The 13,707-nt window shown below is 38.1% G+C and overlaps 1 protein-coding gene across 1 annotated transcript in view; it reads right to left on the bottom strand.

Annotated features, from left to right (window-relative positions):
• The window catches only part of NBAS (NBAS subunit of NRZ tethering complex), a 169,247-nt gene that overhangs the window by 45,807 nt on the left and 109,733 nt on the right, over positions 1–13,707 (bottom strand). Inside the window, exons 45-46 of the mRNA XM_027750754.2 lie at positions 6,132–6,350; positions 5,667–5,869 (exon numbers count right to left, since the gene is read on the bottom strand). Of these exons, the coding sequence (XP_027606555.2) occupies positions 5,667–5,869; positions 6,132–6,350 (422 nt within the window). The remainder of the gene's footprint in view (positions 1–5,666; positions 5,870–6,131; positions 6,351–13,707) is intronic.

The raw sequence follows: 13,707 nt of genomic DNA, 5'->3' as shown, positions 1-13,707 counted from the left end.
CTCCATGGGCTGCAGGGGCACAGCTGCCTCACCGTGGTCTGCAGCACAGGCTGCAGGGGAATCTCAGCTCTGGTGCCCAGAGCACCTTCTCCCCTCCTTCTGCACTGACCTTGGTGTCTGCAGGGTTGTTGCTCTCACATGTTCTCACTCCTCTCTTCTCTGGCCACAATTACTTCTGCACAATAACATTTTTTCCTTCTTAAATGTGTTATCACAGAGGTGTTATTACCATCACTGATGGGCTCAGCCTTGACCAGCGGTAAGTCCATCCTGGAGCCGGCTGGCATTGGCTCTGATGGACATGGTGGAAGCTTCTGGAAGCTTCTCAGAGAAAGCCACCCCTGCAGCCCCCACAGCTACCAAAACCTGCCCACGCAAACCCAACACAACTCACAAGTTCAAAATACAAGTAGAAAGCTCATACCACCAGCCTTTTTCTCAAAAAATACTGTTACATGTGTCTGATGGAAATGCTGTTCTTCGTACCAATACTATCACATGCCAGCTAAATAAATTTTTAAAGAGTCAAGTTAAAATCTAGATATTTTCCTAAACATCTTCAGAATACTTGGAAACAATCAAATTGTAATTCATAGTACAGAACAGTACAGAAATATTCAGGATGTTACACTCCCAAAGAGACATGATGTGTGTCCAAAAGATAAAATCCATTTTCACCAAAACACACAAGAAAAAATCCATTCTCAAAAAAAAAAAAAAAAAGTTTTTTCACAGAAAAGGAGACTTATGGGAATTGCATGCTCTGTTAAGGAAAATAAAAAAAATTACACCTTTAGGGCAGAAGTGTGGAAATGGTACAAAGCACAGCAGTATTCAAATAATCATTTTATGCAACTGGCTACAGGCATCAGGAGATAGTTTCAAATTTCTTTAGCAATAAAAAAAGCTAAGAAAATTTAAGGTATGTTCCCAGAGTGAAGACAGATATAAGACACTTCATTTCTGTTCTTTTATAAGCCACTTTGTTAGTGTTTACAGGCCAGATTTAAATTTTCCTGTACTGTTTTTTTGTGCTTTTTTTCCAATTAAGTTTGTAATAAAAATACACCAACAAAGGGCATTAACATGGCATATCCAAAGAAAACTAGAATACTTATAAAACTTGCACACTAAGAAGAAAATGATTATTGAAATAGAAACAAACAGGATATTTGCAGCCCTTCAGCACTTAAAGGGAACTTATAAGAAAGATGTGGACAGACTATTAAACAGTGCCTGTTGCTACAGGACAAGGGATAATAGTTTTAAACTAAGAGAGGGTCGACTCAGAGTACATATAAGGAAGAAATTTTTTACTATGAGGGTGGTGAGACACTGGCACAGGTTGCCCAGAGAGATGGTGGATACCCCTGGAAACATTCAAGGCCAGGCTGGACAGAGCTCTGAGCAACCTGATCTAGTTGAAGATGTCTCTAGTCATTGCAGGGGTGTTGGATAAGATGACCTTTAAAGGCCCAACTCAAACTGTTATATTATTCTATAGTCTACAGAAATGGAAATCTTAGTGCTCTACTTACCCTAAGTTATCGTCAGTGTACAAAAACAACTGCCATATCAAAGGAGACTGATAAGCAAAATTTCTATTTTGATATATCCTCGATTTTGGAGATCAGTTCTAGACAGTCCTAGCACTCGCTCTTCAAAAACCCTTCATCTCTCTAATCAGAAAGGAAAGTCACAACCAAGTTCTGAGCTCCTCAAAATAACCCAGGTCAAAAGACACATCACTGCAAAAGTTAATATGCATTTCCAAAAACAGAAAATCACTGTTTCTGACAATACATCTGTCAAGTCAGTTCTCAAGAACAACAGATTTATGAACATTTACAGAAAGCTTCAAGTTTGTCACAGGTACTCTTCTACTAAGAAGGAAAGGAGAAGAAACGTTAATCTAAGCAGTAAATTGGAGTTATCTACAATAAGAAAGTATTTTAAAAATAAAACTAGGAAGATTGAAAGCTACCATTTTTTAAGCTTAATACTGCCTTTACTGCCTAATGGTTAGAGAAGCTAAAAAGAGACGACAGCTCATGAGACAAATAATCCTGTCAAGTTTCCACAGATTGTTGCCTTGTTCTTTTCTTAATAATTAATGATTAAAAATAAGCAGCTACTAACAGAAACAAATATAATTAATGAAGGATTAGTCTTCCACACAAATTATAAGCTATTTCATTCATGTTTTAAACAACAGAACAGGATTCAGTGTTCACCTCAAAACTCATAGGTATGAGCTCAATGTAATTACACCGATAAAGGCTTATTTTGATTTCAGTTCAGCTTCAGAAAAAGTGATGCATATTTAATCACATTCCTCAAACAGAATAAAGCACAAAAAACACTTGAAAGGGAAATAAATTAATTTCATCCAAATTTTTTAACCTCATTACTGTATTCATTGAAAATACTCAAGTTTTATTTTCTTCTCTCTGATTGTGTTTTCTCTTATTTAAATATGAGGAAAATAAGACAATAACATACTGATGGTGTGATCATTCAAAACTGGGGGGAAAAAAAGTCATAATGGCAAACCATTATTTCCATCTAAAGTACCATGAAATTATTATACACAAGTTACAAAATTACTCTATATGACCCCTGCTCATGTTAAATAAGACAATAAAAATCTGATTTTTTTTTTCCCTTTTAAGTTAGCTACTCTTTTTAACAAAGCTGGATTTACCTTCTTCACAAGGTGATATAGTAGCTTAAGAGATGCAACCTTTCTTTTAATTGCTCCCTATACTTAGAGTGATGCTACTTTATAATACCACCCTCTTTCTGAATTTCATCATAGGGAGGACATTTTCTAAGTATTTGCTATTGTATTTTATGCTAGATTTTCACTTCATAGTCTTTATAACTGTAGTAGACAAGCTTTCCATACTACAGAATGATATGAAATTATCTTTCCCTTCTCCTTCTCCCCAGAGAAGTGGGGGAGTGGGGGCAGAATATTTCTACTGACCACATTAGGTCACATCACACACCAAATCATTTTAATTGAAGCTTCCAACTAAGTTTCCTATCTCTGCCACTGTCTACAGGACAGTCAGTCATTCTCTTCTTTTCAGTGAAGTGCTGTATAAGAGCACTTATCAGTCATGGTCTCTGTTCAGAACTTTAAATGAACCTGCAGCTATTCCAGCCTTGTAATGCATATAAAGAACAAATAATTCAGTTCACAGAAAAATGTTGATATGAAGCAGAGTAGAAAAGAGAATTTTGATAGGTTTCTCATACTCTGCATGTTAATGACACTCATTATAGTAAAAATAACTGGACTTTGTGAGGTTTATATCCAGATACATCACACTGCTAGTCAGAAACAGCAGGACAGTTATTATCTAAAGCCAAATTATTCTTCTTCAAATGGACAAACCCAGACAAGAAAGACAATATTACTTATGTTGCTATGCAAAAGCTCTACCATCATTGAGGATGCTGTGAACACAAACCGAGTGACAGAAGAAATCAATTTTCTGCCAAAGAGGACTGCAAACAATTTGACAGGCTGCCTTCTTTTCGTCTGTGGCACTTCAATCTGCCGTAATATACACATACATGCTGAAGAAAAAGTAGAGTCATAGATAATTTTCCATGCTAGACTTGTTTTCCTATTTCTGGTATGTGCATTCAGATCACCTTGCCCACATAATTTTTCTGCATGCAGAACAACAGGATAAATTCTCAAAGTTTTATCTATCTAAACTGGTCTTAGAAGTGCTGAAATGTTTAGCAGCCATCTAACAGCAGAACACTCTTTCACACTTGTTGCATGTATCTCTCTGGAACAGAAATACTTCAGCAGAGAGTCTTGTATGAATAGTTAAATGAGAAGTATATGCTCATTTATAATGGATCATATACAAATATCTCCTCCTCCCCCCATTAAAAAATATGACAGAAGAAAATAATTCTAATGAACACTAGATTAAAGACACAGCGATACTTCATTTGGAATATTCAGTACAACACTTCCAGTCAGCAAAAGGCAACAGGCACCCAGCAATATGAAATCCACGAGGGGTTTCTCAAATCAAAAAAAATCCCTGATGGATTAATTTCACTTGACTGCAGAAAAAAGACATAATGAACATTTTTATGATGCTCTGAAGGAGAAAGAGTATCACAGACAGATGGATCCTTAAGAGCTCATTGATAGTCTCTCAACAATGATGGCAAAACAAAAATCTCAGGCTTTCTTCATCCTGGGAACACAAATATGGATGTAGGTGAACTTCATCCTCTGCTTTCTGTCTTAAAATTTCACATCTCAGTTCTAGTCCAGCAGCAGTGGGACTCTTTGGTTAAGCTGTTCTGACAGAGAACATCAAGACATACACACTAAGGCAGGGGTCAGAATGGTACCAATTCCTTGGCAGGAAAGTGGACAGGTTGCTCTTATCTCATGACAAAAATCTCTGGACTTCCACATATCCTAAACCTTGTTAAAAACCAATGTCATGTTCACAGAACCATGACTACAAAGTTTTCAATGCTTCTCTCAAGTGTTAGAACTGTAATTTGGAAGCAAGACTACAAAGAATACATTACACTATAAAGATCATTGCATGGAAGTTAATGCAAACTTTAAACTCACTGTTAACAAGATTAAGATGCTCAGAACCAATCGTATTTCATGTTCCTTTGCATCATCCAGGTCTTGTCCAGATCTCAAAAGAATCTCCTTAAGGTACAGCATATAGGATTGCTTATGGTATGATGGCACTAACAGCAAAAACCAGTGACAATGACAGCAATGGAAGAGTTGAGCAAAAAAACCCCCTTCCTCACATTAGAAACCTGTTTCTCTCCAAGTAGTTAGCAAGCTGGGGGTTTTTAGGGTATCACTCTTGCTTTTAAGTGCTGCAAGAGCATAAAGCACCACGTTTGCTCTTTCATTTGGAAGTAGGGTACGACACAAAGGGCGATGGAAGAAGATCAAAAACTCTAAGAAGCACTATTTACAAGAACAAAGAAGAAAAATGTAGGTTTTTTAAAGGACAAATAAACATGTTTTTCAAAACCTTGCAAATAAAAACCAAATCAAACAACATGAAAAGACAGCTCCCAGAAATGCCTCAGCAAGTTATTTTGAAGATGAAAATTGTACTACTTCTGGTAGGACATGCTGTTGTGGCAACAGCCATTGCTAGGCTTCTGCTACCCGAATGCCTGCATGAGTTACCCACCATTTCCAACAAAAATGCCTTTTAACTCTGTTCAAGGGGGAATAATTATGTGCAGTCGTAAATTTTCCAAAAATTCACAAATGTGCACACATAATGGAACAATATTGCAAAGCCAACGCTTTTAACTTAAAAGCATGTTCCAGTGAACAGGATGAGTTCTGTGTATTTTGTTTGGATTGCCCTGGCTTCCCAAACTCAGAGAAACATAGCTGCCTAAATATGAAATTACAGGTAAACAGGAGCATAAGCAATCCAAGAACTCACCTGTTACTGTTTAATTTTCTGCAAAATCCAAACATTGAAAGCAAACAAGTACTCACAACTAATAAACAAACCAAATCAACCAAACAAAACCCACAACAAACCAACATACCAACCCAACCAACCAAAAAAAACCCTCCAAAAACCCTGAAGAAAGATTTTTGGGCTTAACTGAGGAAGTGTGCTTACCTTAATATACCTACAATTTTTTTAATAGCACATTGGACAATATCCTTGGGAGAAAGACCTAGATCTCCAACAGCCACTTGTAACAACTGCTGTATCATGTCCAGGGGCTGACCATCTATACACATAGCTACTGCTTGCTCATGGATTTTTTCTTTCTCTGACCTTGACAAATCATATAAATAGCCATACTTCTGTAGTGTATCCTGTGAACAGATAATTTTTGAACACTAATCAGTGTTACTAATCAGTAAGACCTGCTTATTTACAGGGCTGTATCAGAATGTTCCCTTCTACTAAGAATTAACATATACTGAGAAAAAGAAGAGATTGATGGAAGTGAATTTTCAAAAACCAGGTCAACAAAATCAAAAGTAGAAAACATTAATAAAATATGACAGAAGAATGATGTCTATCATTGCAAGTCATGGTAACACTCAAAACAAACATTTGATCAGTAATCATTACCTGTTCGCTGTTTTTCAAGTAAGTGATAAAACTGTGATTGAGTGTTTCCAGATGAGCAAGAGATTGTTGCAAGTGACTCAGAATTTCTTCATAAGCAACAGATGGATTTTCCGCATCTTTCATGTCATCCTCAGAAGTTTTTTTTCTTGATTTCTCAGAAAGATGTTTGACTGCCTTAATAGCCTTCTTAGTCACTTCTATCCTGGCTTCAACTGGCAGCTGAAAAAGATTGCTCAATTATTTATTCATTCATCACCCATATGCTAGTATTTGTATTACAGCAGTGCCTATTGGTCAGGTGGCTCCACTGCTCCACAACACAGCATAAAACTAAAAGAAGTATTTAATGAAACAACTTTATTTCTTATAAGTCATTTATTTTAAAATTATCAGTATTCCATCACTTTCTTCTATTGTCCTTCCTTTTACTGACATTGACTCTTGCTCATTTTAAACCATATGAAACTTCTTTTCCTAATAATATTTATTGTGGCACTAAACCTGCATTATATGAGAAAACTGTTGTTTAAACATGTTTCAAAATGGCTTTTTGTGGTCTCTTTGCAAACACATGCTTCTTCTTCCCAAGACCCCCCCACGGTAGTGTTATCTCAGGAATGTCCTGAGAAGATGTCCTAAGGTGTTCTCATTGGACCTTGTTAACCCCTTCCTGTGCTTGGGTGTTCCTGTAAGCCCCTTGAGACTTCTAATTGGTTACTTTGTGAATCCTCCTAAACCCTATAAATGTAACATCCCCAACAATAAACTCTCTCTTGCCTCCTCTCCATGCCCGGTGTGCTGTCTCCTGCCAGCCATGGAACCACGTGGGTGGGGAGAGAAAGGGAGGGCACCTCTCCCCTCCAGGCTCGGGGCCTGAAGAAACCCTTTATGCTGGAGTTCCCTTTCCCTATCCTTCAAGATGTCGGAATGGTTCCTCAGATGGAAACGGAACTAGAACTGGGCCGCCCCACGCCACGGGGGGAAAGGGATCCAGAATTTATTACTTTTGTAGACTGCTACCTTATAAGCTTTGATTTTTAATTCTGCATTGAGAGATATCCAAGGACCGCTTTATAAGACTAACTGAAAATTAAATTGTTTGCCTTTTGCATCTCTCTTAAGTATTCCATCTAACTTATATCTGAGAGAACAGTGTCAATATACTGCCAGTTTAGAAGTCATAATGCCATACGCATATACAGAATAAAGCATTCAGAAAGAAAAGAAAAAAAAGAACACAGGTTCTTCCCAAGACTATTTTAATTTTGCATTCACATTTGCATAGTGCCAAAATGCAGCACTATCGACATATCATTTCTCTGGTTATTTTATTCCAAAACATGAATTGCTATCCTCTGTACTTCTAGTCAGCTTCAGTAATGAGATTTGGTATCACAGCCAGTAACAAAAAAAAGTGTAGCTTAGGGGCTAGTTTACGTTTTGTTTGCATGTGAAGTTTTATTTTTAAAAAGCTTTTACAGGTTAAAAAGATTTTTAAATCTATAGGTTGTAATGTGTAATGAAAAATCCTAAAAATCTCTTTTCAAACCAAAGAACATCACATACTATTTCAGCTCAACAGATTTCACTCCTGAGGGTAAAACCTCATCTCATAACCCCATTCTTCTCAGAGTATGGAAGTATTTATTAATAGAGCACTGTGCAAGTAACATTCACTTGTACATGAAGATGTTGACCTTGCTACTCTTATTGCCAGTGATTAACATGCAACTTCAAGATTATGGAAACAGCTCCCCTCCTTTTAATGCCACAGAAACCTGAGATTCTGGCAACACTGAAACACAGAATGCTTGGAAGGGACCTCCAGAGAGCATCTGGTCCAAATGCCTACTCAAACAGAGCCACCTAGAGCCCCTTGCCAAGGACTACACTGAATAACTACAATGTGGGAGACTCTACAACCTCTCTGTGCAATGTGTGCCAGTGATCAGTCACCCTCATAATGAAAAATGTTTCATGGTGTTCAGATGGAATTGTTGGGTCCAGATCCCACATCTGCCACTAAATCACAGAATCATAGAATGGCCTGCGTTGGAAGGGACCTTAAAGATCATCTTGTTCCAACACCCCTGCCATGGACAGGGACACCTTCCACTAGACCAGGTTACTCAAAGCTCCATTCAACCTGTCCTTGAACACTTAAAGGGATGGGGCAGCTACAGCTTCTCTGGGCAACCTGTTCCACTGCCTGACCACCCTCGTAATGAAGAATTTCTTATTAATATCCAATTTAAACCTACACTCTTCCAGTTTGAAGCCATTCTCCTTTGTCCTGTCACTACATGCCCTTGTACACAGTTTCACCCCATGTTTCTTGTAGGCTCCCTTCAGGTACTGGAAGGCCACAATTAGGTTACCCCATAGCCTTCTCTTCTCCAGACTGAACAATCTCAATTCTCTCAGCCTTTTCTTATAGGAGTGGTGCTCCATCCCTCTAATCATCTTGAATGCCCTCCTCTGGACTCATTCCAACAGGTCAATGTCCTTCCTGTGCTGGGGACCCCAGAGCTGGATGCAGCACTGCAGGTGGGTCTCACCAGAGCAGAGTAGGGGGCAGAGACACCTCCCTTGAACTGCTGCCCACATTGCTTTTGACCCCAGCTTTACATATTACACTAACCAAATGTCATGTAGCCATAAGCCATAACCAGACATACTAGAATGGAAAGTAATTACATTAGTTAATTCAGAAGCAGGTTAAACAGCTATGGAATAACAAAAGTCGGCTCCCAGTTCCTACAGGGAGAGAGAAAAAGAAGAGGAAAAGCAGGATAAAGATAGTTTAACACATGAAGGAGAGAGGAAAGAAATGAATGAGCCAAGGTAATCCCTGACCACCTCCCAGAAGCAGGGCAATGCACAGCCCTCCTCCAAGCAACAACTATCTTGGAACACACCCTCCAACTCCTTGTTACTACTGAGCATGACATTACATGACACAGAATGCACCTTTGGCCAGCCAGGTCAGCTGTCCTGGCTGCATCCATGCCCACTTTTTGCCCACCTTACAGCCTACTCAGGGCTGAGTTGTTGCAAAAAAAAGCCTTTACACTGTGCAAGCAGTGCTCAGCAAGGGCCAAGATGGTGTGGTGTCAACACTGTTTTAGTTACAAATCCAAAGCACAGCCCCGCTGAGGCTGCTATGATGAAAGTTAACTCCATCCCTACCTGACCTTGTACAATTAATCTGGAAATCAGTGAAAAAGTTTTAATGTTTGTAAGGAACTAGTTAAAGAAAAGATATTATTCATGAAGTTTCCTATTACGCGGTCTTGAAGCAGATTTAATTAAAATAACAATATAAATAAAAGGCAGAAAAAAGTATCTCACACTTATACTAAAAAAAGTACTGTCAAATATCCATGAAGAAAACAAGGTCAGACAAGACAAACCAACTGAACTGAAGCACAGTGATAAAAAGCGATAAAAAGAAGACAAGTAATTCAGAAAGTAACATCTGAATGCAGTCACGCTATGTAAGAACACTATTAACACATTTCTTGTACACCTTCAGGCAATGTCATGCCCTGTCGTTTTCCTTAAGTGTTTTATGCAGCGTTAAGAAGTCAATCAAACAGACAAAAGATAGTGAACATTATTTTGAGCATTTTTTTTTAAAACTGAGCTATTTATACTATTATTTTAAATGGCATTTAAAGTCATTCAATGGCACTAAAGTCAAGAAAATTATTCAGGTTAATATCCAGTCGTAATAGGTTCCCAATCCACACCTGTCAAAAAAGTATTACTGACTCAGAGAAAATAAGTCAACATTTCAACTAAAAACATGGAGTTGCAAGCAAAGTCCTTTTTTTTTTCATCAGAAGTTGGAAGAGAAGCTAAAAAAGATGGATTAGTAAAAAAAAAAAAAAGAAAAAATGTTGTCAGTCATAGTCTGAATGAATGTGCCTGAGCCTATGGAATGCTGTGAGGAAGAGCCCATGTAAAGAAAATTTCAGCTTTTCTTTCTCTACAGAAGACTTACCTGGTGATACAATCACTTTTTACTCTGCTTTTGCTATCTAAAGCTGTAGCCTTTTCTTCCTAATCAACATACTCTGCCAATCTCCATTTGTAGTGTGTGCCAACAATAAAAACATAATGATTAAAAAAGACTATTTTCAGATTGTTGTGGCTTTGCTGCATTGGACTTTTTTTTCCAGAGTACTGTTAATCAAAAAAACATCAGGGCAGTGACCTATGAGCTCTGAAACAGATGGTTCTCTGGAGACATAACCGACTCTCTAGCACAATGAACAAAATGCTTACAACAAAGGAATTAAAAAAAAAAAAAAAAAAAAAAAAAAAAAAAAAAAAAAAAAAAAAAACAACAACAAATTACCTAAAATGCTTCACAAAGATCACAGAGAGGGGAATAAATGAGAAATCATCAGAGCAAAAAGTTGATATGATCATTACTATAATTAAGAATCTATGACAGCGGTATTATTTAAAAGCAAATAGAGCTGCTGGAAAAAAAGATGACAGACTTAAAATGCATGCAAAAATATAAGTAGTAGTTCCAATGAATATCTGGAATATCTGCCATATAGGGAGAAATCTGTTCCATACACACAAATACCCTATTCTTAACATTACAGAGGTGGACTGGATTATTATTTAGTCAGAAAGACTTAAATAGTTATTTAGAGTTAAAAGCATTTCTGAGTATAAATCCCACAAGCAGGAACCCTCTCACTGCTTGCAGCAGTGAGCTGCTGCAGTCAAAGGATCAATACTTCAGTCCTTCAATGTGTGAGGAAGGTACTGACAAAGTGTAAAGGACTTTATCTGTTTCATTTACCACAAACACAACAAAAATATTGCATCAATCTTCACCTTCTTCAACTACATTAACCGTGTTACTTTGGGTCTATGATTTATTGAAGTCCCACTATGATGCATCTCTTCTCACACAGTTCCTGCCATCCAGTGTCACCGTGTCTATAAACCCTTAAGGCCCGAATCTTATCTTCCAGGTGGTAACTCACTTCTACTAATTGCAAGAAACATGGAAGAAAAGAATCTCTGAGCTCTTAGTACTTAAGTACCTAACACTGTGTCACATCTTAAAATACAAGTCAGCGTAACAATGTTTGTTGCCTTTTCATTAAGTGCAAATTTCTCATCCATTTCTCCAATTTCGACATTCTCTCATCCCCTTTGCACAGTCAAGCACTGCTCATTCATCCTCCTTTTCATTCAATTCACGAGAAAGCTAAAACGAAGAGCTTGTCAAAGGGGAGAGGTGAAGAAGAAGGCCCCTGTCAAAGCCCATCACGTTCCTGTCTTTCTCAGTAAGAACAAGAAGCTGCAGAAGCCAGTACTAAATCCCTGTGGTTTTGTTCCCTTTTGCATAATTCCACATTCTGCCCTCAGGTTCTCTGCCGTATCCAAGTGACACACCAAGTAGAAGAAGCTGCCTATTGCTTTGCTGGCCCATCACCTGCCTCTCCTTACTACTATTGACATGTTGAAACAGTGGGGGATATTCTGATGTCTGTTTCCTAAGTTCCCATGTGGTGACAACAGCAACGGTACCTTTGAAGTTGAACCCACGAAGCCTACCCTGTTTCATAGCCAACCTCCCATTACTCCTTATCACTTGAGACTTTTTTTGATTGTCTCTGACCAAAAGGGGTTTTTCAATGGAGGTGCTGTTCCACAAGAGTAACAGTGGAGTACATCTCATCTTCTCCTTGGACTACTCTCTCTCTCTCCTTTCCTGCTTTCCCCTTCTGAAGGAAGGAGTGAGAGGAAGATGAGGGGTCTCAGCCGTTTCCTTTTTTTTTTTGTCAATTCACCTCTCAGCATTCCTAAAAAACATACTTGCGCTAGCCCACTTCAAGCTTCCTCTAAAAAGAAATCCACAAATTTTCTGTATGTGAGAAAACTCAGTTGTCTCAGTGACAGTACAACTTATTTCATGATAATGACCATGGTTTTTGCAGCCTGGTTAAATATCATGCAAATCACACACCATGACATACATAACTATGCATCCGCTACAGGAATGGGAAACTGATAAAGTACTTGGCCATAGAACTGGGCTGGGAAGAAAGAGTCGAGTCAGAGATTAAAAGAGTGAGCACATGACCAGAGTAGCCTCAAAGCAGATAAAATTTAAGTAACAGGTGCAAACCTAAAGGCAGCTTCTAGGCATGAAGCATTTTTCAGATTAAAGTTAGAGGAAAGAGATCTCAGAGAAGTTTTCAAGGTCTACAATGACAATTTCTCATTGTACACTTCCACTTGAAAACAGGATGGGATCCTGAGGCAAAACTAGTTGCAAGCTGGTTAAACAGCTGTTTCACTCCCAAACCCGGTGCAGGGGACATACTAAATTAGATCATTTGACCAACTGTTTCAAGCACTTCCTGAGTATCTTTCACGGCCAAAAAAGATAACATATTTCTACTACAAAATTCTGCTTGGCCACTAAACACAATAACCCTGCCATCAGTATTTCTTTCTTGCTACTCCTACTCGTCTTAAGAGAATAGTGAAACTTGAAATTCCCAAGACACATTAACAGCAAGAGTTTCAAGTAGTCACTAGCAGTGGTGATACATAAGACAGCACTTCCTTCTCATTAGGTAACAGTTATCCCCCTGATATCTCAGTCCAGGGTCAAGTCTGGCACTTAAGGTCCCAGGATGAGCCTCAGTCTTTCCTGATAAGAATGAAAAAGTACTATCATGGGATAAAAAGGATCAAAACACCTAAACCAAGGAAACAGTTCTGCTAAACAGGTTTAAGAGACAGCTGATGGAACTAGTGATAAAATGTGTTGGTCTAGCACGACAGTCAGATCACAGCACAAATTTTGTGCTGACAAAGCTGCTTATTTTCCCAGCTAGCAATTTTTTTTTCACCAAATTCTAATATAGACAGAGGTTAGATAAGTTGTAATAAACCTATACTAATATTGAGGGATCATTAAGACAGTACCCAAAGAGGGAACAAATTGAAATTCACCTCAGGAAACATCGTGAATAAAATCCTCAGAAAAATTATCACAATACAGAATTAAAAAGACACACCCCCCCCCCAAACTAAAGAACACCTCTTTATCCCCTTTTAATTTCAGATAAAGTTAGTGAAGACATCTCTAGATCTTTTAATAAGGTAAAACCTAAGAAATCTCATTTCTCTTTTGTGTGTCACAGTACAGATACATACATGAGGAAACTTTATGCTGAAAATGTCCTTATAAGTAGGTTTCACTGGTCAAAAAGAAACTGCAGATCCGATAATATATGTTACAGACATGAAAGCACGTTCTTTCCAAACCAGGTTTTCAGCCAGATGGCGATTATGACAGAGTTTACCATTTATACTATTACAGTGCTTAGAAACCATATATATTTGGCCCAGAATTCTTTTCTCTGTGGAGCATCTTATTCGGAATGCAAAAGCCTAGTACTAAGCACAAGCCTGTGGCACAATGACTTTTAGGATGAGTACAAATAAATAAACAAATACAACCACCCAAAGGCAGTGGAGCCTTAGTGCAGCAAGGAGAGTGCATAGCAAGCTCACTATCCTGGACTTC

This window comes from Pipra filicauda, unplaced genomic scaffold, assembly GCF_003945595.2.
Source record: "Pipra filicauda isolate LSUMZ 115617 unplaced genomic scaffold, ASM394559v2 scaffold184_size3518187_pilon, whole genome shotgun sequence".
NCBI classification, from domain to species: domain Eukaryota; kingdom Metazoa; phylum Chordata; class Aves; order Passeriformes; family Pipridae; genus Pipra; species Pipra filicauda.
The sequence above is the reverse complement of the archived record's forward strand: the minus strand, read 5'-3'. Positions and strand labels throughout refer to the sequence as shown.